Below are 27237 nucleotides of genomic sequence, written 5' to 3' on the forward strand. Positions count from 1 at the left end.
GTGAACTCTCTGTTAATTGAAATTGCAGAGCAACACTTCTTCCTCCTTCTGTCTATACAACAAATATTTAACAGAGTGGGACTACAAAATCATTAAGCCTGATTGGCAACGACATTTTGTCACCCAAAGAAGTTCAAAATATCCAAGATATTGATATAAAAATTAAAACAGTACACGACAAGAATGCAATAATTTTGTTATTATAATAAGATGTAGAAAGTTAATTTTAAAAAACAGAGATAGATATCAAATTTATTATTAAAAAAGTGTACTCAAAAAGTAAGATGACTTTTCAAATTTCACGGGCAACATACATTTGTCGATTTTTCGTTATTGACAAAAACATGGATCAAAGAATTTGCATCAAAATTTGTGTAAAAAAAAATAAAATTAAGTTCTTCAAAACACTTGAAACGCTGACAATGGAATACGGTGTAATAGTTCTGAGTAAAAAAAAGCTTGATGATTGTCGAAGATAACGTTGCAGTTTACCCGGATATCATGGCCGGCGCAAATCAAAGCTGTAATATATATCCTTTATTTTTCCACATTTTTTTCCAGTTGTGAGATATATTTATTTACAATATCTCTTTTGAAAGATACAAACGTTAGTTTTTCACTCATGGTTCTCAACTTTAAGAATTGAAACTCTCTACAATTATCAACAATTCACATGATGGGATGATGCAAGACATATTCACTATCCCCGTAGTTTCATAGTTGGGAGGAATTGGTGAGCTAGTACCAGCTGATTTTGGGGCCTTTTCTTTCATTAATTTGAAAGAAAGGTTGTGTGATACAATATGGGTAAAAATGGGGAATACATACTACATAAACAAAGGTGTTACCTCAACAGAACAAAATTTCCAATATATTTTGTTATCAGCTATGTAATGCCTGCTTCTTTGTCTTCATTAGTGTTCGAAAATATGATAAGTGAATTTGAATGAACTCTTGTTAAGGTGACTTGAAGAATTCTGAACAACTATTAAATATATTTTCGATAGTTGGGAGGAATTTGCAAAACTACTACCAACAGATTTTGGGCCTTTTCATTTGTTTCTTTTTGGAGAAAAGGTTGTGAGATACAATATTGGTAACAATGGGAAATATGTATTCTACTACAAAAGATTTACTTGGCCTTCTCGTGCCAACGAGGGAGAGGGAAATCACATTGAAAATGGTCTAATTAATTGAGAAAATTTTAAAAAAATTTCAGAAAATAATTATGTATACTACATAAACAAATAATTGTGATGTGAATATTTTGTTTTTGTTGAAAAATATCCTGATAATTTTAATTCTCTCGGATGGTTCATACTATATCAATCCGGTTAAGTAAGGTAATCCACAAAGTCTAATCATAGCAACCCCCTTATATTTGCCTCTTGTAACTATAGTACTATTATTATGAATATAAAAAAAAATATTATGCCTAACCTCAAACAACATAGAAACATATATACATCTAAAAAATTGTCTACATGAGAAGTCAATTTTTCATTTACTTCAAGAAATTCCCAAATAGAAATTTACAAAGATGATTGCAAAATACTTTTTGTGCTTATTTTGCAAAAAAGTTGTAAATAGTATTTTATTGGAATTGTAAATAGAAACACAAAACTAACAATATTTTTTTCGCAATTGCAAAAGCAAAAAGTTATGAAGAAGAATATTGTCGAAAAAATAACTGGTTCATTTTTGCAAATATTGCAAAAATTAGTAAATAAAATGTTCTGGAAATTTAAAATACTATATAGTATAGGTTTAACATTTTTTGTCTAAAATGTAGTGTTTTGTGACATTTCTTTTAAAAAAATAAAAAATGACGTTTGAAGAAAAAAGTAAAAAAATAATTATTAAGAAAATGACAGATATCGCAATTAAACATAATTTTTTATGAGTCCAACTTATATGCAACCCAATTTCCACAGAAATTTGTACGTAAACAAAATCTCCAGACAATTTTTACAAACAGTGGAAACTTTATTTTATTTATTACTTCAATATTTCATTGAAACTTTATTTTTGTATACCTGAAAAAAACGAAATTGCAATTTTCATCGATTTATGTTTTTGCCCATAACTTTTTTAATTTTGAATAAATATAGAAAACGTAGATTTTTGTATAATTAGTTTTTGAAAGGCCAATCACTTTTTGATTTTTAACTCTATCTAGTCTCCTTGAGTTGCAAAAACAGTAAGCCTTCCTCATATGACCCCCGCCTTATCTTTACCAGATACAAAAGTGGGACCCGTGCCAAATTTAAGCTTTTTAGGTTCAACGCTGTGGGCATGCATAAAGGGCGTACACACACACACAATCTCGCTTTTGAATATCTATATAAAGATTATTATAAATCTAGTGAAAAAAAGATAATGAGAAAGATTATTTTAAAAGTAAAAAAAACCACACATCTATATAATATGAATTTATATATAGTGGTTTCTTTAACTTTTTTATTATTTATGAGAATTTTATTGATTGCTTTTGGTGTATAGAAAAAACAAAGTTTTCCCATCATTTTTTGATAAAACTATTTTGTGTGTAAAATAGATGCAAATGTTCATCATCTTTCAACATTCATGGATATAAATGTTTCATGTCAAGTTCAGAGATCAGTGAATAGTGGCAATGTGTTGTCAATTGACTCTAAGAAGGTATTTGACAGTATATAACATGAATAGATAATAACGGGCCGGTAGGTAAATTTATAAAAATGGTGGTTGTAAGTATCTGTGACTTTATTAATTTCAATGTGAGTAAAGGATGATGTGTAAGAAATGCCAACACCCCAACTTTATTTATTATTCCCTTAACTCCCTTATTAGAGGAAATCAATGCATCAACATATGCAAAATATATATGGTATAAAAGATGGAAAGATGGAAAATAAAGTTCAAGTTTTTGCTGACGACATTATTTAGATTTATTCATAGAGCCAAACACATATTTACACCTCTTTAGAGGAGAAATATTGTATTGTCCCTGAATTGTATGCTGTTGGCTAACCTCTTATGGGTCAAATTGGCAGTGTGTACCTTTGTTCCTTCTAGCTCGAACACAAATTTGGATCATTTGGCCATCTTCAAGACCTATGGCAGTACCTTGTCCTTTAAGATGTCCAAATAATCCTTTTCAGTGACCTTATAGCCCCTTGCGAACCAGATGGGGTCTATTTAGCTCCATTTGAAGCTACAATTCTTAGCATCATTACAGAGGCTGTATGTTTAGTGGTGGACACGGTCCAAAACTTATCCACTGTCTCCTGATTGTCCTTGAATGCCTGGAAGCTTTCTGTAACGTTCATGTGGATTTTTCAGGTGGGTCTCTGTGGGAAGAGGTCACTAACGAGCTTGTAGAGAGATACCACTCTAATCATTGATGGCTTGGACACTGTAAAACGCTGACAGGTTTGTCCTTGACAAAGACAGGCATCTTGAGATTGGCTTGAAAAGCTTTTTTGACCTCATTTGAGTCCAATTTTTAGGCCTACCACTGTTGGGCTTTGTAGTCATATCGTGACCATCATATAGGCACTTTTGAACTCAAAAAACAGTATCCCAGGATGCTTTAGTAGCCTTGATGACATCAGCGAAGGGGAGTCCAGTGTGCATTAGTGGAACTACCTCAATCCAGTTCCGCTCAATAGTCACAGTGGTTGACTTGATTTAAAAAAGTTTTTAAAGAAAATAAATGTTGGTAGTGAAACCGTCTGGAATTATTTCTCTACTATCACCCAACTCTAATTTATAAGTCAATAAATTTGAGTCTCTATTCTGTTGTTCGGACCGGTAGTTTTGGGAAATAGCCAATGGACATTTATAATGGATACGTCAATAAAAAAAAGATATCATTCATAGGAGAGGTTTTTTAAAAAAAATAATGAGTATACGGCAAATGAGATTTTGAAAAGATAAATAAATTCCAAGAATGTTGTTTTTAAGAGAAGAAAAATTGTGCCTAGGGATTTTTTTTAATTGTATGAAAATGCATGAAAACATCAGGCTAAGTTAGTTTAATGGACCAAGTAATAAATGTTGCGTTTTTTTCAAGTTTAAATTGAGTATTGATCTAAAAGATGTTTCATATTTTTATTTAAGGATCAAATATTACTACAAGGTACAATTTCTGATGTTTAAATTTAGATGCATAAGAACACCGTTGCCTAATGATATGACTATAATGTTGTAATATATTGTATTTTATACGCTTAAAAATTAAAATTATTGTTTTTATGAAGTAATAAGTGAATTCAAGTTGTGCCAATGTACAAAATAAATAAATAAAGAGCAACATTGAGAAAAAACTATTGAAACCTGCTTACAAAGACAAAAACAGAAGGAGTCTTTTTTGTGGTGTATTTTTTTATTGTCGGTTGGCATTTATGTTTATTTATTTATTTGAATGTATTTAATTTTTTTACTAGAATGCTGTGCCTACATAAAATCATTTTATTTCAATTATTTGCTATGTTTTTAAATCTACCTATTTTCTTTCAATCGAGTAAACAGTAGTGAAGAAAATAAGTATCAATTTGATCTCTTCCCAATTTTCTAAGTTTTTACACCAACAATGATTTTCTAGGAATTGAAGTCCAGAGACTTGGTCTTGCCTTGGTCTTATGATTTGGTTCATTATCGCCCTGGAAGACCCAATTTACGACCCATTTCAGTATATTATCCAAGAAAAAGAAAGTTGTCGTCCCAGAATTTCCTGTACATGGTCCACTCCTTCCACACTTCGATGAAAATAAACTCGTCATTGTACCTTATCAGATAAACTCATCAAAAACATCATGATTCCTCCGCATGCTTGACTGTGGGGATGGTGTTCTTGTAGTTATAATTAACATTTTTCTCCCTCCAAACCCTTTTTTGTTCATAAAATTTACCTTGTTGTTAAAATAAATTTACTGTATAAATTAGAGACTGTTTTTTCTTTGTTTTGCCGGTGGGCAAACTTTCAAAATCAGCAAGCATTTTTATCCATTTTGAATTATCTGTTTTTTGTTCGACATTTAATTGTTAGCATATATAGCTAAACATATTTTAAGTATTCAGGCAATGGAAAACTGAGCACATGGTATGGACCCAGGTTTGTTTGTTTTTTAATTATCATTTTACCGATGAGATATATTTATGACGGATACAGTCATAAATATTACTGTATTACAATTACATAATAGGAGCTAGGAACCTTCTTCAAAGTCCATATACATAATTTGTATTTCCTTTTCTAGGAGGACCGTGAATTGAACCTACGCACAATAATTTCAAAACATAATTTTTCCGGAGCTTGTTGTCCACTAAGTTAAGTTGCTCAATATTTTTGTAACAATTTTAAATTTAAAAAAAGGATATGGACGCTGAGCAATGAGACACTCTTAAAACAGGTGGTCGTTAGAACAGGTTATTATTTTTTTAAGTCAATAAGGAGATATTAACAGACTACCCCTCAAGAGCTCTCAATATTTTAGTTAACGATATGCTTGTGTTGAGTATTGAAATGTTTTTTCGGAATGGTAGTTAATTTCATTAGACAGGAGTGACAAATTGCTTCATTTTTGTATCGGGAAGTGGATCTCATATAATATATTATAACTTTTTATTAGTAGTTTAAAGGCACATAATTTTTTTTACTTGCAGAGGGAGATAAAATTCATGTGCCTCAAAGCACGTTGCTATAGTAGTAACGATTTTATCTGATATAAACATTTCTCATAAATGTATTGGAAACTAATGTCTAAATAAAATATATTCAAAAACAAATATAAGACAAAACCTAGGAGCATTAAAATCGGTCGTTGGATTAATTTTACTGGTGAATAATTTTTGCAGGGTATTAAGGTTGCCTGATTAAAAGGTGTGTGATGAAAAAAATATAGGATATTACCTAGGACCTAGTACTAAAAGGAACAATTTGAGGCAATTGATTTACCTCCTCCCAAGATTTACATACACACCCAATTCAGGCTCAAGCAATATTGTATTGTTTTAGTTTCTTATATTTTTTTATTATTGTTATGAAATAATTTTTGAGGGGTGAATGAAATGCACTTGTGGGCCAGTTGTTTAGAATATCTAATATAGAGTTTCCATCAGGTGAGATATATCCGTGTGGTATTCATAAGTCCAAAGGCTATTTTAATTTAATCAATATGTTAGATAACATAAATTAAGTTATATTTCAAGAATAAAGCAAAAATGCATTGACACCTATGTACTCCATGTATAACCATGGTTACATACTCCTAGTAGATAATATTCAAATAAACAAGATCTTACCTCCTTGAGATATGCATATCAGCATAAGAGATGTTCCTTCCTCCAAATGTTCTAGACTTGTTCCAACACGCTTACCGTGTTCATCAATAATCCTAGGTATCGGCGGAGGAACTAAAAATAAAAATTTTATGATTAAAAAAAAGAGGAAATAACACCATTCTACAAACATTGAGAAATATGATTATAAACTTTTTAAGCAAAATCTCTGATTTTGTGACCTACAGGGTGTTTTTATAAAAAGTATATGTACAACATCTACATAATTTAGTATTACTTCTCGACTTCAAAGGTATAAAAAAAGAAACAAAGTGTCATACATATTCCGAACATTTTAATGGTGTAGAGAAAACTACTACAAATAATTCAAAGTTCAAATACCATTTAATTTTAGATAATTAATTCATTACAGTAGTCAACCAAAATTCAACTATTTTTTGGTCTAGAATTGATACAGTCTGTTCTTGATAGTTTTTAACAATAAAAACGAAAATGAAAATTATAAGACAATGTTTATGGTTTTTTTGCCCAATAGAGTATTGCTTAACATATTTTTTTAATTCTACACGATTTAGCATTATTTTTTGCCTTGAAGGATCTAAATATAAAACAAAAGTGTAGAATGTAGTTTGAAAGTAAATATTTTTATATCTTTTCCTAAAACAGAGAAAAAGTATTGTCAAAAGAAACAAATAGCGATTAGTTGACCTTATCTTTAAAAAGAGATTTTGGACGTTAAACGTATTTTTCTGTTATTATTTTTTTTTTTTGAAGGAAAGAAATGATTAATGGCCATTTCAATCCAAGTACAAGAAAGTTAATTAAATTCATTTATCCTTCAAGAATAGCATTGATTTTAAAAATATATTATCAACGGATTAATTCGTTTGGAACTAATCATGATGTGTTTATTATCGAGAGAATAAATTTCAGATAAAAGGACATAAATTATGTCTATTGATAAGAGAAATAAGAAATAGTTTGTATAATTTATTTATATGCAATGTAAGTATGTAACCTATTTGAACAGCTTCGTCTTTCTCTTAAAAAAATAATAAAGACAAACTACCCATTAATTAAACATCACTTGATAATAAAATATCTTATATATATTATAAATATTACATTACATTATGCAAGTTCCTTAACAGATATTAAATGTATGTGTACCATGGACAAATAATGTTGTGTCCCTTGGTGTGTAAGTGCAATGAAAAATTGATATGAGGCATATGCTGTAGGCATAGGAAAAAAATAACAAAAAACCAAACATACTTATATTTGCATAATTATATAAAAGTTAAAATGCCTTTGTTTGTGTATACAACCGACTCTAAATATGCTTCATATTTGACTGGCATGAGTTACCTCACTTTGTTAGTCTCAAATAAGTAATACAGCTTTCTCGAAAGTACTATGAATGAAATAACTTGAAGTCCTTATAATAACAACATATATTTGTTCCATATTATGCAGACATTGAGCAGAGACTCCCCTCCGTAAATAATAGTGTTGGGTTTCTATTTGAAAATTTTCTACCGGTCTAGGACAGTTATATGATTGTCAGGGGACCGAACTAATTCGGTCTGGACCGGTGTCATGGAAAAATGAAATTTGGATTGCTCCATTGCCTAGAACAAGAATTTCCAACACGTGGCCTGCATTTGGACGTGCTTAATATTGAAGTGAGGTCCACTACTCATGCTCACTTCAAGTAGTATTTTTTGAAAAAGTATACTTTTAAAATAAAAAATTTAATAGAGGAAAATGCAACAAAAAAAAATGTTGTAATTTATTTTCTAAAAAAGAAGGTTATTCGTTCAATGATGTAACGGAAATTTTTTATTTATTTATTTCAAAGAATAGAAAAAAATTCTGCAAGACGCCCTTGAACGGGATTGACCTTTTCTTTAATTAATTAAAAATAGGTGAAATATAAAATTTTCCATTACTTATTTGCAATGTTTTGAGTATAAGAAACTACAACAGGAAAAAAAAAATGTAATTTTTTTTTTTTAAATTAACACAATAATAGAATAAATATATGTATATATATCACCAATGATATATATAATTTATGTTCGAAATGCATTTATTACTAATTAAGAATGTTACCAAGAATTTTATTTAATAAAACACCATTTTCATTCAACTAATGAAAAAAATACTTACAATTTTTTAGAGAGAATTATATAAAGGTTATTGAAACTAAAAGGATTGAAACAATCATGAAACAGGTAAACTCCGGTATTTCCAGTACTAAAATGCATAAATATTTATCTCTAAACAAATATTAATCCAGTAATTCATGCAAGTCATACTTTTTTGATCGTAGGGACTTTCTTCTGAAGTGTTACTCTTGGTCAACGTTATGAAAGAAAGGGACACAAATAGGCCTTTTTAAGCAGTTTGGCCTTGAAAAATTATAATCGTCCTAAATTTAAAAGAAAAGTTTATATAATTGTTTTGTTTTATTAAGCCATTGTTCACTAAATTTAATTTAATTGTTTATGTGGCTCATTAAATATTTCATGTGGCAATGCAGTCCATTATATTAAAAGGTTGGACACCCATGTTTTAGGCCCATTCTACTTATGAATTATTGGTGACATCATGTGTGTTTCAAAATAATAACCAACGACCAATAATAACGTCATATGAAGTTAAAATGTGAAATGACGTATGTCAATGGACAACGCACTCGGAGAAACTATTCTATTGAATTTAATATGCGCAGGTTCGATACTTGTCTGTTCTTAGAAAAGGAAATATTCTTATTGTACGTGGACTTCAAGTACAAATCCTAGGTCAAATGGAGAAATTGTAATACTATAATGTTTACTCATATTTACAGGCCTTTACATTAATACTTGTGCGACATTCTGAGACAAGCCAATTGTTCTGTCGGACATTTTAATACAGGGTAAATACAGTCGGAACGGACAAGTGGTCCCAAATCATACAAACTAAGTTCGTTTTGACATGTGACACAGTTCTTTTATTGTATGATTATTGAGTTCTACTATATTTTATCACATTTACATATGAATTCATTATTTTCTCACTATAACTCTCGTGCATGCGTTAAGGACAACTTTCAAACTGTAGGACAGATTACAAAAAAAATGAATCAGTGTAACTTCATCTGACCAATAAAAGGAAGAATAAAAAAGTGAAATACTTTGCATAAATAAGAAGGGGATGAAAATCAGTCCATAGATTGAGACCGATACAATTGGTCCATTATTTAAAATAGATTAAACTATCATATGCAGTTTGATATTGCAGTCTAAGCCGAAATATAGTTCCCAAATTGATCTAAAAGACAAATTAAAATCTAGTCAAGGAAAAAAATCGGCCTTGGAAGGAATCTCACTACTATTAAATACTGAAGGCCAACAAAATTAAAGACGAATTAATATAGGAAATACTTTGATTAAATTATAAAACCATTACATAATTAAATGCATTGTTTTTATTTGAGACGTTAATGAATGAGTATTTCATGTAGGAGTAAATTTTATGGAGACATAAAATTACATTTGTACAGGGAATATTGAAGCTTTTAAAGTAGTTTTAATCATGCATTATTAACTTGGAGTTATGTATCAAAGGCCACATTCTATAGTTGTTAGGACCAGTAGTTGTGATAAAAAAGTAACTAATATCACATTAAATTAGATATTTTTATTCATGTTATCTTTTCCGATTTCATTTCTTTTACATTATTGAATGATGTAGCAGCTTTGCTTACTTATTAGTGTGTATACAAAGAAGCAGAGAGTGACGCCGTCTGGGGGGGAATAATGCAACTCCCTTTATATAAGGTGAAGTAAACAGAAATATATTATTTTAATTTGTTTTTTTTTTTTCTTTATTAATCTTTATATCCTTGACAATCAAAGCAGTGCTTACATGAATGTCAGACGACTCCACAATTTCCATTTTTGTATCCAAATTTTCAACAATTGCCCTTCCAGAGCATGGAGCATCTTTTATATTTATATTAACAGAATGAAATCGACAAAATTAAAAGACCACTTTATTGGCTGTTTCAGTACCAGGCCTTTAAACATTATTTACAATTTCAGTCGCATTGTCTTGCGTTTTCACTTTTATCGACGAAAAAATGTAAAATATGGCGCATTTTCTTTTTGAATGTGTCCATTTTTGACACGCGTTCAATCAAGACTAAGTAAAACAATGACAAAATTGTTCAAGAAGTGTTTTTACTACGAAATATTATCTTTCTAACACTGTCTAGCGTGAACCTAACATACTTATACAATGCAAAATAAACATTACTAAAGGTGTTAAAAATAATGGATATCCTTTTACTATACTTGATATTATTTTATAGAAATCAGGTGTATGGTACTCACATTGAGGGTGCTTTCAAAAAAAAAATTTATAAATTATTAACACATTACAATGCTACACCACTTTTCTGTTTAATAAAAATCCAGCATCAGCTGATATAAATGGAAAAATTTGAATGGAAATTTACAAAACATATCAAAATTGTCGTCATATACGTCAAAGACCCTTCGAACATCCATTATGTAGTGTAATTGCGAGAAGTTTTTCATCAATGAGAATTTTTCTAGAGCCTTGTTTCCTTCCAGAATAAGAAACATAAAAACTTTAAAAAAATCATTGTAACCGAAATGATGGGGACTCGTAGCTTTTTATAGTTTACTGCTTCTCGAAAATGCAAAAAAAAAATGCTTTGTTATGCATATATGTTTTACAATTGTAAATAAAATATCAAACACATATTTAAACTATCAAAATGACAATAAATGTAAGTTTAATCCGAATATATTCCTTACAAAATATTTTTCAAACAAAGCTATTTTATATATACCTGAGGGAAAATGAACTTAAATCATTTACACGTAAAAAACCATTTTGAATAATGAAAAATAAATAAATACCCTACTTAGTTTGAAGGAAAATATTATAAATATTCACAATTAAAAGATAAATGACATTCAAAAAGATACAACTAATGTAATTGAACAGAACATATATGGGAGGGTTACCACACCTACCATATGTGTACAGTGTTAGATCGGATTCTTACAATCTATTTGCTGCTATTGGAGGAAAATGTGACAAGCTCACTACTCCTGCTAACTAATGGGACGATAATAATGGGAGAATAATAGATCCAGCAATACACAAACGTTTGTGAGGTCTGTAAAAGCGACCAATGTTGTGACTGGGAGGTGTGTGCAAGTGATAAATTAGTTCACGACTTTAATCACTAATAAGCCAAGGTAAAGAAGTTGCTTACTAGAATTGTTAAGTACCACAGGAACTAATTTTCAAGAAAGCCATATTGAACAAGTAACAATCTATGTAGGTATTTGTGACATCCTAACTGACAAGTTGATTTTTTTATATTTTTGTTTATATTTATTTATATATTTGTGCATTAAAAAATAGCTAAGATTTTTCATAAATATTTATTTGTTTACTCCCGTTTTTAAGAAAATATTATTACCTTTAACTTGGTACCACTTTCAATGTACTTGCATCATTTTTTAAGTAGCAAAAAATGAAAGGAAATTCATAATGCTTTTATATTTGCAGCCTTTTTGAAAAACGTCCACAATAAAGGTAAATGACTATATCCTAAATATCCAAGGTTTTTAATTATTTGTACAATTAGTTCATTTGGATCAAAGAGAATAGGACTAATATCAGTTTGTATACATTTGATGAAAACAGTCAAATTTAAAGAGGTTTTGTATATTCGTAATATATATATAATTTTGAAAAAAACCAATCAATATTTTTTTGAAGAACTTTGTATTTCATAATCTTCAAAACTCAACAATTACTGCCTTCAAAAATCTTACGTTTTAAATTATTGAAAATGTCATAATATATTTAATTTTGGATGCTCAAGAATTACAAGAATGGTATTTCCTTTTCCCCGAACAAGAAAAATTTTAACCATAAAACCTCTTTACTTTGAAATATACGATTAATGAGGCTTGAAAATCATAATTTGCAAAGTTCTAAGAAATAAATTCAGTTAGCAGATATAATAGATGCACCAAGAGAAGGATATTTAAAATCTTACCAATAACTGTTAGATTAATGAGAGAGTTTTTTGTTTGAGACTTGAGGAAATCCACACGACAACGATAGGTTCCACTCTCAGAAACTTTTATGGAGTTAACGTACAGAAAAGCCTCAGGACGAGTATTGATATCAAAGACAGCACGCTTTCCAAACCCTTGCTCCTCGTCTGTCCAAATTGTGGCATTTCCGGGTCCACCAGTGCGTGAATCATAGCTGCAGGAATAATAATTAGATATTTATAAATCATTCAGGCACATTGTACATGATTTAGTGTATGTGATTAGTACAATATTAATTTAGATCTAATGAAAAAAATCGGTTTATTGGAACAAAGAGAGAAAATAATTGTATTAAGTGTAAATACATTTTCTAAGAATTTCAAATTAATTAATATGCATATACTACTAGAACTAAAGACCCTCAAGAAAATTTGAAATCAAATCTTAATTCCCTTTAATTTACCGTAGAGCTCACTTAACTTCCTACATATAAACCATATGAATTCTGACGAATTAGCTATAGGGATTACTGGGTACAGTTGGAACATCCTTTTAATTTGACTTAATTAATGAGAACTGATTTGATTTTCAAAGTTAAGTACGCCCAAATTAAATAAGACCTACTAATAATCTATTCCATTGAATATATTTATCGATCATACCAGTTCGTATTTTCGCCCCACAGACGTTGTATTAGATCGCAAATTCAAATGTAAAATCTTGGAACAGGCCCAAACTTTCTTTACCAATAATTGTCATCATACTATTATGTAAATTGTGTCATTATATCACATTTGATGTCCAAGAAAAACAAACTATTGCAACATATAACTGTACTATTTCAAAAATTTAAACATTTCCTAATACATTTCACTAGTTTACAAAGTTTAATTTTTTTTTAAATACGAATATTATTTACCTTTTTTATGTAAATATAGTTTTAGTACTAGTTTAAAAACTGCTTTTAATTTCTGTCTAGTTTTTTAGGTTAGTTAAACTGTCAAACTTGCTAGCGTCCTTTCGTGCAAATGACTGAAGTCATCAAGTTATAATGTCCTGAAATAGTTCCTAATCATTTCTTTATTATAACTTAGAGAATAATTTTATAAATATCTATAAAAGGAAGTTTTCAATGTTGGCCCTTGAATTTTCTTAAAATACAATATCTTCTGATATAATGGTAATGGATATCTTTGGTAACATAGCTGTAACAAAAACAAAGGTCATTTGTCTACTGTGAATGCTGAAACCAGCTCCAATTTTAGTTTTCTCAATTAAATTATTTATGTATAGGCCTCAAAACAATTATTCTCTTTCAAATACAAAAAATATAAATTACATATAAGGTAAGTTTAATGTATTATAACTTAAGTATGATTTGGGAAAATCATTTGAATCTGCGGAACTTTCTTCGTCAAAAACTTGATCTGTAACAATCTCAATAAGTAGGGAGTGTATCATACTCGTAAATACATACATTATGGTTATGAAATACATATAATTTCCCTGAGCCTATGTTAGCTAATATAGTATTTTACTTTTGTTTCTCAACATTTGATGGGAATAATAAAAGACATCGAAGACGTACGTTTTTGTACCCAATTATATAAGGCAGTTGAAAGTGCTGTACTATTTTCTTATAAGCAGCAAAAGTATGTACAACTCATAGATCTTTTTAAAATCTGAAGTCCTATATTATTGTCTCTCTTTGGTTGTTAAGTAAGATCAAATTACCAACGAAATAAAGCAGAATCATTTCTTATTCGTTCATGGTTGACAAAATATTGCAGACGATCAAAGCATGAAATTTAAAAATATATGGAACAGTTTAAGCAACTGAAATACTGATTCAAATTACGAAAAAATTGTATTATTTTTATTTGAGATTGAACGTATGAAGTTACTCATAAATAAAGTTGACGAGTTTGTTATAAAAAAACTACCTTCTAAAAAATTAGGACAAGAACAGCGATTGTCGTGTTTTGCTTTTTCTTATTTTTGTCTGTTATTTATTAAGTATTCGGGGTGTTAATTTTTTCTTCTGAAGTAAGTACTATTCCCTATCTATGGTGTAAATTGAAATATTTTTCATTCACTAATAGTATTGAAATGTTTAAGATTTTCCTCTTTATACAAGGAGTAATTCATTGTCTCTTCTTAGAATTATATAACAGGCAACTGATATTAACAAGGATCTTCATTCAGGTGTACCATTTGTCTCATTTTTGCAAAAAAGTCCACTCTGCTCATAATTAAACATATAAAACTATCTGAAAACAATTTTAAAAATTTAGTTTTCCTTTTTCTTTTTTTGGAACGACGTAGCTCAATGGACAACGAGCTCGGAATAAACTATTCTCTTAAACTCAATGAGCGTATGTTCGCGTCTCAGTCGTTCCTAGAATAAGAAGTGCACTTAATGTGTATGGACTTTAAAGAAGATTCATAGGTCAGTTGGAGTAAATGTTATTATATAATACTTACTTATACTTAATTAGTGCAACTCCAGCTGACATATTAATGAAAAATTAAAAAATATTAACACTGTTATTATTCTCTATCCTTAGTGATATTATATCATTGAAAATGTAAATACAAGATCAAAAATTGTTAACGTATTATACGAATTAGCATAAAACCCCTTTTAAAAGTACTCTAATCTATGTGTGAAATTTCCTCTTCACCAGTAATATTATCTACATATATCAAAAAAAAAAAAAAAAAAAAAAATGCCAAGCTTTCAATTTTAAACATGTTTAATTATTCGAGGTTCATATATTATATATTTTAAACTCATTGTTTCAGTCCCTTAGGCAAATGTATTAAATATTTTTTATAAAAGTTTTATCGATGTATGTAGGTATAGGTATTTAATACACGCATAGATACATAAAGGCCTGAGTTGCAAATATTAGACACTAATATGTTAAATATGTATATGTAGACAGTAATTTTAGTTGTCATACATATATATAATATTTAAACTCTATATATCTTAATTTACATGTTACATGTCCTAATATTTTATTGAGACAGGGAAAGTATATATATATGTGCTGTACATGTTGTTAATTTAAATATGCAAATAGTACAAGTAGGAATTTTATTGGTTTTTAAATGCATTACCTATTTAACTACAACATTGGTCAATATAATAACAAACTATTAATTAATTCAATCATTTCATTTTGATCTAATGAAATAAAATAGTTATTATAAATTTATGAGTAATATAACGGAGGGCATTTGAACTTTATACTCTCCCAAAGAATACTTATATCTTAATAGTTTGTATTAAATTAGTCAAAAATGACGCCATTAATATATCAATCATACATAAAATTGTCAAGTATTATTGGTTTATTATCATCCCAAAAAATGTAAATCCTCCATTTTTTTAAATATCTCTTTAATTGGTCAGATGGAGTTACACTGATTAAGAATAAGTTATAGTGTTATATTTATTCCATCTTACTTAAGAATCTTCACTGAAGTCGATATACAAGTATATTTCCTTCTCTAGGAAGAACTGGGCCTGAACCTACCCACATTGAGTTCAAGAGAATAATTTCTCCCGTTGTCAATTGACCCGCATACAAATTTAAAATGAGTCATTGCTTTTTTGAGTTGCATCCCTTACAATTTTTTGTACAAGTTAAAACAGACTTGAGATCCAAAACTTGCAGTAGCATGACTTAATTAAAAAAAATGTTATTTTTATGGAATTAAAAAAAGGCAGCTCAAACCCATTTTGGGATATGTTTAAATACTATATTTTTTATTCTTTATGTTCTCCTTTACATGAAATTACAGGATTGCCACTTCAGTGACACTCTTGAGGATGAAGACAGCCTCCACGGCGTTTCAGGTTGTCACGTTGGCAGGTTTTTGATAAATGGTGCCGCAGAAATAAATTTCCAAGACGTGAGAAACTGGAAAGTGTAGGGGTTATGGTCAGGACTGTAAGGCATACCAGAAGTACCCCAAATTGTTGCTGCAAAAGTTTTTATTCCTCTATGCTACATGGGGAAAATATGGACTTCTGGTTAATTGAAGGCAGTCTGCATGGAGATGAAAACGGTCTCTTCAACCTTCTCTTCACTACCACAGTCGTCTAAAAGATTCCACAGGGGTGTTGTCCTTTTTGTTGTTCCCTCCACATTTTTACACTTAGAGACATACTATAGAAACAAAACTTGTCTATTTTTTTGTTTGCGCTGTCGTTTGATTGTGTAATGACGCCTTGTGATTTAAAATAACGGGGATATTATCGTATTTAATTACTACTGCAAGTTTTGGGTCCTCATTCCTTAGTTAAACGTTCTGCTTAGATTTTAATTGTTTATTCAACCGAGCATTTTTTATTGATATATTATAAAGAAATCTTTGGTTCTGGGGAAAATGTCATCGGGGAAATTGTCAATCCAAGGTCTTAATATTTCATCTAGACAAGAATACATAAATTTATATACAGAGTGAGAACCCAAAACTTGCAGTAGAATGACTAAACTACGTAAAACAGGTCTTTTTATGGAATCAAGATAAGACTATTCAAAACTAATTTGTTTTTTGTTCAAATACTATATTTAACTGTATTTTTTATTCAATATGTATTCCTTTAGAAGGAATAACAGCTTCGACAGTCTTTACAACAGATTGGTTGTGTCCATGGTACCACGCTGTTATGATGGTAGCTCGGAGCTAATTAAACTTTGGATGGGAGGAACCGCAGAAATTTTTCTCCAAAACACTACAAACTTTAAAGTACAGGAGTCGAGGTCAGGACTGGAAGAGGACCACATGGAACAGGCCAGAATTAAGCTTTGTAGTTGCTGCATAAGTTTTGATTTTTCTTTGCCGCATTTGGCTGAAAGGGATGTTGTATGCAGTTTGGATGGAGATGTCACTAGTCTCTGCAGCCTTTTGGGACTAACACCGACACAGGGTAGATTTCTCACGCGTTTCCTTTTTTGTCGTTGCCGTACTCTTTTTACTGGAGAAATCTGAAGAAAAAACTTTTTTACTTTCGTTACAGCTGTCCTCTGTTTGCATAATGAAACCTTGTAATTAAAAAAAAAGGTGATAAAATTATAATGAAATATTATTGTAAGTTTTGAGTCCCCACTCAATATACATTAATTATTATTGTTATCTGTATATTACTTTATTCGTTATAATTTTCAAGTTACCTGTCTTAATATTTCATCAAGAAAATAATATATATATATAGAGAGAGAGAGAGTGACAGATATTTTTTTTATATAAATCAAATATATTTTGAGTAAATATGTGATATGTAATATGTACGTATGTAAATATATTTATAGAATTTACGCTTCAAGAACTGTTAAAACTTTTTTGTTGATCCATCATATTTTTTATAATACATAAACAGCCCATCAATTTTCCGTTTCTCTTTTATTTGGAGGTCATATATAGGATCCTTGAGTAAGAAGTTTTGTATAAATATATCTTTTATTTAACTAAAACAAAACAAAACAAAATTGTGTTGAGAAAGTAATATAATGTTCCATTTAAGGATATTTTAGAGGCTTAACCCGATGGTAAATTTTATATTTGTTAAAGTTTCTTCAAATATATGTAGCTTTAAAGTATTATGAGCTTAATTGAAGATCCAAATATGTAAATTAAATTAGGAAAATAAACTTTACAAACAAAATAAAAAAGTATTGATTGAGTTTTTTACCAAATGTACGTTATATGTATGTTTTAAGTACTTTCCAATTGAACCATCTTAGCCTAAATAAAAGTTGTTTTTACATATTTCTTTACATTACTTAAATATGTGGTTACAAGAAGATATATATGCACATAAAATAATTTATATAGTGCGGCAATATAAAACAAATTTGGGACAGATCAAGAATAGGAAAAAATAATAATTAATCTTCTTATTTAATAAAAAGGGTAATTCTTTCAAACTTAAGCAATTTTTTCTGGCTTCCGCCCATCCCTCTACAAACAGCATATTTTTTTTCTGCTGTTAAACGTGTAGATCAGGCTTTCCAAAACTTTTACCGGCTTTGTTTAAATAGTGAAAGAATATTATTGATGCAAAAAATATCTTAATACAGGTTTATAATTACTGGACGTCTTTTACGTACTTATTTAAAGTTACAGCATTTGGGTTTTAGTTTAGTTTTTTAACTTAAGTATAGATATTTATTCTAAGTAGTCGGTTTGTATTTGAGAGTAATGATATACTGAGTATAGTATAAAATATAAAGGCAAATGATGAAGTACATTCAAACAATCTCGATAAAGTGTACTTCTATTTTATCCACCGGATAATGTTCAACATATCTATTGCTGCTACCTTGTAGCCACATTTTTAAATTTTGTTGATCAATTTTTGTAATGTAATAATATGTTATCACCGCTTTTTTACTCTATCGCGCCCCATCCCCCCTTTTCAAATTACTACCCCAAAGATCAAGACTTTGTTCATCTGTCGAAATAAACAAATAAGTTCACAGAAACAATGCTCTTATTTTACGCATGCAATATTTCATTAATACAACTAGATTCTTACTTTGAATATAAAAATGTATATATGATATAAATTAGAGAGCACTATATATAGTGTACTCAGGTTACACGTTCGATGCAATATTTCATTAGAGAAATATTACATTTTATTTCTTAGATCAAAATTTGCACTGAAGATAATTGCACCCACTGACTTCTAATTGTATAATGATACATTCAAACATACAGAACGAAAAACTTTTACTACTCATCAACAATAATGTACGCAAGATGGCGCCAGTCTTCTCGGGTATTGTAATCAAACTACTTATATGTAAACAAATGTGGGACTCTTCTTCATGTACATAATGACAAGGAATTTTCAATGTTGAGTAAGCATAAAATCAAATTAAATAATTAATGTTGTTCCTAACAGTAATGAGAAGAATAAATAGAATTAATAAATCTATTTTTGACAGAAAATAAATAAGAGTTGTTGATTTTTTAGCTTGGAGATTCTAATGTGTTTGTATTTCTCTTTTTGGAGGAAAATTGTAGAATATTACATGTTTCTAGAACAACTTTTTAACAAAAACAATTTTTACCATGAATAACTTTCCTTTTTTTTTTTTTTTTTGTATCAATAAATTGATGAAAACAAAATCAATCATTGATTTATCTAATTATCCTATTTACATTGATTAAAAACTCAACTATAGATTTGTTACTCAAATTACTGGGATAAATGAAAATACCCCATAGTTGTAGCTTCAAAACTTTATTTGATTTAAGAAACTTATATTGACCCCAATATGGCCTCCTTTTTATATCAAATCAATTAAAATTTAATTATATGACTTTGACAATCAATGTTGTCTACTTTAATACTAAAATCTTTGGGAAACCCCAAGGGATACTAAAAAATTTTGTTAATAGTCATGACCCATAATTTGTCAAAGTATACAATTGAATTTTGAGAAAATTCCTTATTGCTTTTTTTTTAATTGAATATAAAAGTTGTGAACACAAATTTTTTCATCGACTTAAATATGTGGTTACAAACATATATATGTACACATAAAATAATATATAAGACGAACTTATGGGAAGATTGATCTTCTTATATGATGCGGTAAATAAATAAAAATCAAGTTGATTTTTGTTCATACATTAGTTAGGGATAATTTGTCGTGATAAATTTACAAGAATATTACACAATTGCTCTCATAGTTAAAAATATTTTACTACTCGAGTTAAGGTGGGTTACCAAATCTATCATGCGTGTACAGATATATGTGTAAAAACCGTATATTTACAAAAACTTTCCATATTATAATCTTCAAAACCACAACAACTCTACTTATTAAAATGAAGAGGTTCTATGGTTTAAAATGCTTCTTGTTTATAGGGGAGAAAATGCCATTATACATTTATATTTTGGAAGCACCAAAATAACTAACATTACATTTTCACCCCCCCAAACATTTTATATTAACAGAAATAAATTGTTTGTACTCGTATGATAACCCGACTTTACAAAAAAAATATATACTTTCTATATCTAATTAATCAGCTTGCTGGATTAAGTTACAATTTCCTTGATCTTAAATGCTGGTGTGTTTTCACATATACCCTATGGGTTAAGCATTGAAGAAATATATATAATTAATAAAAAAGACTATATAAGTATATATTTCTTGGATAAGGAAAATAATCCTTGTCAAATGTGTTATACATAAAACACTTGTTAACAAAAAATGACTGAAGGCTTGTTTATTAAAATTAAATTTACTATCTTTCAATAATAAAATATATATCGTATAAGAATCTTTAGTAGTTCTTGCAATTAACCAATGAATACTAAAATACAAGAAGAAAGGGAAGGCTAGGCAAGATACAGACGGTGAAGGACATCTTCAGGAAAAAAGAATATGCAAATCAAACTATGAGTTTGAACAAAGTGTTAATAATGCCCAGTCAGTTTGGTTGTTTCATTTACTAATCAGTTATTACCATTGGTGATTTTGAAGGATTTCTTCCTTTGAAGCATTCTAATATATGTATCTTCATATACCCATCGTTCTGATGAATCCATAATAGGATGGAAAAAAAGTAGTTTTGTATTCTTCCCTTTTTTCAACCTTTGATATAAAGTGTTAAAATCATCCTATTTAAGCGAAGTATGCCCTGTTCTATTCAATAACTTGTTGCCAACTAGAATCCAACTTCATAATGCTCTTTTCGTAGAAGCCATTGCCCCTATTTGAAAAAAGTTGGACAATCAGTTTTCACAAGCTTCTACGGAGACCAAATTTGTATCATCCCAAACTCGTTGTCCATAGTCAGGAACAGGTGTTGTTTTAATCATTTCTTGTTCTCTCAAGCTACCGAGTTTTTCACAGTAAAGGGCAGAATTGTGCAACACACACTGAAGGAGTATTGGCCCTGTATACATAGCCAATTTTCTTAGTTCCTTTTGAACTGTTTTTCCCTTTCGCATAGTAAAAATATCTTCCTTTGATACCTCCATACTCGCCACACGACAATTCAGGACTGAAGCGGCCAAGCACAATACCTCCCAAAAGTGTTTGCAGTATATAATTACAACTAAACAACCCTTTATGGTATGATCCAATGTTGCCAATAATGAACAAGATATACTTAGTTTCAAAAAAGGCCAGGAATTACGAAATTACTTTTTCCCCAACATAATGTCTTACCATTTGGATATCTTAGACACACGCCCCAAAAATATTTATTGTCGTAGATTGTCACCTAGGAGTAGGTCGTCATTTCCCTCTCTGGGGATATTAGTGAGATCGTTTATTTTACAGATGCTATTTAACATTTAGGTACGGTATAAAGAAATTTACACCGTCAATAACCGATCATAAGCTCAAAAATTATTTATGCTACTATTGATCGTATCCGGAATCAATCTATACTTGTAATACTACTTTAAGAAGTAATAACTGAGAAAGGGCATAAATAAAACGAGTATTCTAATCAATTTCTCGTGAGGATTAGTGAGAAAGTCCATTCTTTTCCTTTATTAAAACTCTCTAGTCAATTCCTACTATTTTTTTAAATTCATTTTAGCCTTTCAGTGCCCTTCATGTATAAAATGAACAAATCAAGCATCTCTATCACAATGGATGCTAGATGATTTAATTGCCAGTAAGTCAACTCCCGGTTCTTTCATTCCTAGTAAATTCATCTCCAGAAATGGAATTCCCACTCTGAAGGCGAATATTTACTGACGTCATACGGTTTTTCTTTCTAAGCTAGTTAGTAGTTTTTGTGTAGGTCTGTAAAAGGAGAGCTGGGTAGTCGGGACTTTGAGATTAGTGATGTAGGGAGTAGGATATGTAGATTCATACCTTGAAAAATAAAAGTAAGTATTTCTACTCTTATTCCTCGTCTTCTATCACTACACGGTCCAACATCTTATCATCAATCCACATTCATCAATTTCCTCATCCCCTTTTCTCTTCCCTTCCTCTTTTCACAATTTAAATCTACGTAAATAATCAGCAAATTTGCTCTGTCTCCCTCCTCCAGGATTACTTAATCAACCTTGTCTCAACTTCTGCTCTGGATTGCATCATCAGTCATCATTATTCATCCTGGAACTCCCTCTACGGCCCAACACAAAAACTACTTGCTAAGTGAATTGTGAATCTTGTTCTACATAGTTACTAAATTTCTTGTCACTAGTTTGGAATATTGTTCTTTAGAGAATATTGTATCTCCACACGAATAAATTATTCACCGGAAATAACTAAATGTTTCCCATAACATTTTTTAAAATTTGTTATAAGTTGTTTCATAGAAGAAAGTTATTAAATATTTATCATAAATGTACGATATTTTTTATTATTTATTGGAGAAAATAAAAACAGCTAAGAAAATATCGTCAAAATTTTTACTTTTTTTGGTCACAATTTGAAATTAAATATGTATATATATATATATATATATTAATATGCACTGTCAAAAAGAGAGTATCAATGAAGATTTTTTAGGAAGTTTTAAGCAAAAGTTCTTGTCTAACTCGGTGTAAAATTAAGAATTGACATAGGAATCATTTATATTCATGTCTACTGTGTGCAATTGTTACTCTTGCCCCAAAAACCTTGAAAAGTACAGAATTCGAGAAAAATAAGTCTGACAATTCTAATACTTTTTTTCAAATTTTAAACAAAGTATTAACTATATTTTATATTCAAAATTTGATCCTTCAGCAGCAGCCATAGCCTCCACACTGTATCTTAAGGCATTCACAACATGGTCCTCTGGCATGTTGGTACACTCACAACAACTTTGAGGTGATCAACATTACTTAGAGGAGTAGCACAGGTCTGACCCTCCACAAAGTCCCATTTTCTATAGTCAAATGGTGAACAATCTGGTGAGGATAAAAGTTACATTGATGCTTGCTAGAAATCCTTGAGATTATTTGCTAGTCACATCATGATTACCATATTGATTTTCCGCTTATTTTGTAGCATACTGGCAGTTCTTATGATTTACAACTAACCTGACACCCAAACAAAATTGAAATTCCTGTATAGTGACCGGTAAAATGGCTATGTATTTACCTCAGTAAAGACAGTTTCTAGATCTGTATTTATTACTGCATAAACCTTTTTACGCGGATATTTGTCATCGGTATTATCTAAACGATTCTGACAATCAAATGTTTCTTATTGAGTCCAATACAGTTTGATGCATAGATTTCTCAAAACATATACAAGCTTATCTTATTTAAAAAAAAAAAAGAATTCATTATAATATCAAGTTGAATAGAGAAAGTGTATTCAAGTATGTATGGATGCATGTAAGTATTAATTATGCATAATATATTTAGCAGGTATATAAATACAAATGGTAAGGTGCTTTGAAGTGGATATAACCTAATATGTGTAGTTGTAATCTTCTTTTTTAAATAACTCACTTAATATGTAAATAGCCCATTTGATAAAATCGAGTGTAACTAAATCTATTTATGGGTGTACGTCTTGTTGTCATATCATGTCTAGACTTGGATCGATATAAAAATAATTTCATATCCGATATTTTACAAATGATTAGAGGTATTTGATTTATTCTGTTACAATTAGCATGAGTTAAACTAAAAAACATATTTACCCCAAATATTAAAGAAATTTTATTTCATGATACACAGTCGACATACATTATAATTTAATTTTTGATGATAACATCTTCGAAATATCTATTACATCTAACAAATTATAGGTATATTTTTACTCCTAATATTCTTTAGAGGTGATTATAATGAGGTAAAGTATAATGTATACATGGAATAACAGCTGATATCAAATTACAATTAAAAAAAGGGAAATAAGGAAAACCAAAGAACGATTTAAGAGCGAACAAATTAATTAAAATTTAATTTAAAATTGCAAAATTAACAAATAATTCTAAGAAAATACATTTTACACCAGAAAAAAGTTTAATAATTTCAATTTCAATAATGTTTGAGAGTAAACTAAAAAGTTCAAGTGATTAAATTAATTTTAACAGATTTGAAGCAATAATATATAATTTGGGGTACGTAAATCCCAGTTAACTAACCAAGACTAAAAAATATGTTGCATCCTGTGAAGAATTTTAAGAGCTATTCTATGTTAAAAAATAAAAATTCATTTTTTTTTTTTGATTTTTTTTTCATTAATGTTTATGTTTTAAGAAATTCACATTTTCGACAACTGGCCTTCCAGAGTATGATGCATCTTTGCTCTCTAAATTACCGAAACAGAATAGACGAAACCAAAATTTCACATGATTGACTGTAGCAGTATTAGAATCATACAATTTCATTACTTTTTTAACTACTTTTTGCCATCATCGAAGAAAAATGGTAAAATATCGCGTATTTTCTCATTGATGGTATCCATCTTTGACGTGCACTAAAACAATCCCAAACTCTTGAATAAATTATATAACATCTTATCTTTCTAACTTATCTAGCATGGACTAATCGGACTTATACAACGCGAGATGAACATTAATAAAGCCAAATATATTGGATAAATAGTGGATTTCTTTCAACTGAACCTATTATTATCATTAAAGGAGCTGTATTATTTTGGCGCAAGATGGCGTCACTCTCTGTCGATTTCTTTATAATCAAACAACCCTCATTCCCCTTACTTTGTTTCATTTACCGACTGATTCATATCTTAGAAGTACAATGTTTTAAAAAAATGTCACAACTAAAAATTAATTAGCAACTTTTCAGTGACAAGATTTTATATGATTCCAGTGGAATCTGACGTATCATTTTAATGTTGTAATAATTTAAGAGGATGTGGCCTGTTGGCTTATGCTTTACTTGATTAAAATGTTTTTTTCGTGAGAGATCAATTTATTTAAATACAAAATATTTTCACTATAGAGTTTGGATAAATCAGTCAGATCCCAGTTTAATAATGCTAGCGATATGACCGTTCAAATAACTTTCCATTGGAGGCGATAATATCAAAGACTCTAACAATAATTTATGGTCGCAGATCCTCTTCCTGCATGTTTGAAGACAACAATTGTGGACTCTGGACTTTTTAACACATTTTATATATTTATAATATAAAGGGGACTTCTCCTCATCTTTTAAAAACTTTTAAATATTTCATGTGTGCTTAAATAAGTAGAGAAAACTCAACTTTTTTCTAATTTATTTTTTGTAATTTTAAACAACTGTACTATTTTAGGCATTGGGCCGATTCTATGATAAAAAATTGTACCTTGGATATTTACCTAATGTAATGTCTATGAAGGCAATCTTTGTGTTGCACACTTTTTAAGAAGTACACAAGTCAAAACATATTAAATCATTTATTCATATAAATATGAGTACTCTGTGAATTGTGTATTAAACATTTTTGACTACAAAAATCGAAGAACAATATTTTTTTCTTATCACATCATATCAACTATCAGAGCGAATATCAAAATAAATATCAAGTTTCTCCGATACCAATACGATGTAGATATTGGATATTTCCATCAGATATATGTGCCCACATCTAATCAAAACTTTTCTAACGTTCAATATTAATCACTGTATATAGTTTGGTAAAGAGCTTTCTATTTTCAAACCCTTGAATTTCAAAAGGATTTTCACTTAGAAAAAATGTATGTAAATGGTTCAGTTGTACGTGCTCTAGTATGAAAATTTAATCAGAGTAAATTAGGTATGTGAATTCAACTCACATATTTATGTATTTTAGGGTGAGGAGAATTCCTCAACTTTGTCCAGACATGCTTAATCTTTTTGAGGTACTGTATATGGACTTAATTTACATGTTTGTGCAAATTTATTAGTATATTTATATTTACATTGAGCATGAAGTTTTGGCAAGAGTATAAAAAAAGATTAAAATCAAATTTTGGAGGTTTGAATGTCTCAAAAAAATTTAATATACCTTTAATTAAGATGAATTAATTTTAAAAATTTCTAAGCCCTTTAATGCCCAATTTTTTGAAACCAATTTTGTACATCAATTATGTCATATGTATGTAAATTATTGAAAAATAGTTTTATTTTTGTCAGGTCATGCTTATACTAGAGGTAAAGTACATTTTATACTTAGTATTTTGTGCAGATACGACGTATATAGATATTTATAAAATAAGATTTTATTTATGATTACTTTAAGTTTTTATACTGTAACCATATGAAATATTTAAATAAATTGTTGGTGTGGTATTTTCGAAGCATTTGATACATAATGGGACATTGTATTAGCAATACTTTTGTGAAGGCCTTGATTTGCAGTCTTTTCAAATCTTAGAGATTCTGACACTAATTGAATTTTTCATAAGGACTTAATTCTGATATATTGATTTAAAGATGTTCAGTTTTTAATTTATCTTCCACAGCGTCTGATTGAAATTGATATTACTTTCTCCATAATACTTTCGAAATTTAGCCTTTTTTGTATAAACTATCGATGTTTCAGTAACCTTCGGATTTTGTTCACCTCTATCACTAACTTTATCAGTTAAAATCCCCACAATCTTCATGCGCTGAATTTCAATCGGATTCAGGATTATTATCAAGAGGAGTTATTTTAATTCAATCAAGAAATCATTATTTATTCTTACTTTTTCTTAGAGGCTATTATGGAAATTCCCAACACGACAAAAGAATGTTGAAAATATATGATTAACACATAACAGCAACTTTTTAAGTCCAACTTCGTTAAAACAGTGTTGATAAGTATCTGTAGACAAAAGATAAAAAAGATTTTTTGTGTACATTTTTTCCACAGCTTCAAAAACATATTTTATTATACATAGTAGGCTGGGTAGATATGGGTGAATATTTTTAAGAAAAATTACA

The 27237-nt window shown here is 29.4% G+C and overlaps 1 protein-coding gene across 1 annotated transcript in view; it reads right to left on the reverse strand.

Annotated features, from left to right (window-relative positions):
• LOC121122247 (protein turtle) overlaps positions 1 to 27237 on the reverse strand; it is a 208813-nt gene that overhangs the window by 127147 nt on the left and 54429 nt on the right. Inside the window, exons 4-5 of the mRNA XM_071889998.1 lie at positions 12380 to 12594; positions 6289 to 6399 (exon numbers count right to left, since the gene is read on the reverse strand). Of these exons, the coding sequence (XP_071746099.1) occupies positions 6289 to 6399; positions 12380 to 12594 (326 nt within the window). The remainder of the gene's footprint in view (positions 1 to 6288; positions 6400 to 12379; positions 12595 to 27237) is intronic.

The sequence above is a fragment of the Lepeophtheirus salmonis genome, chromosome 7 (genome assembly GCF_016086655.4).
Source record: "Lepeophtheirus salmonis chromosome 7, UVic_Lsal_1.4, whole genome shotgun sequence".
NCBI classification, from domain to species: Eukaryota; Metazoa; Arthropoda; class Copepoda; order Siphonostomatoida; family Caligidae; genus Lepeophtheirus; species Lepeophtheirus salmonis.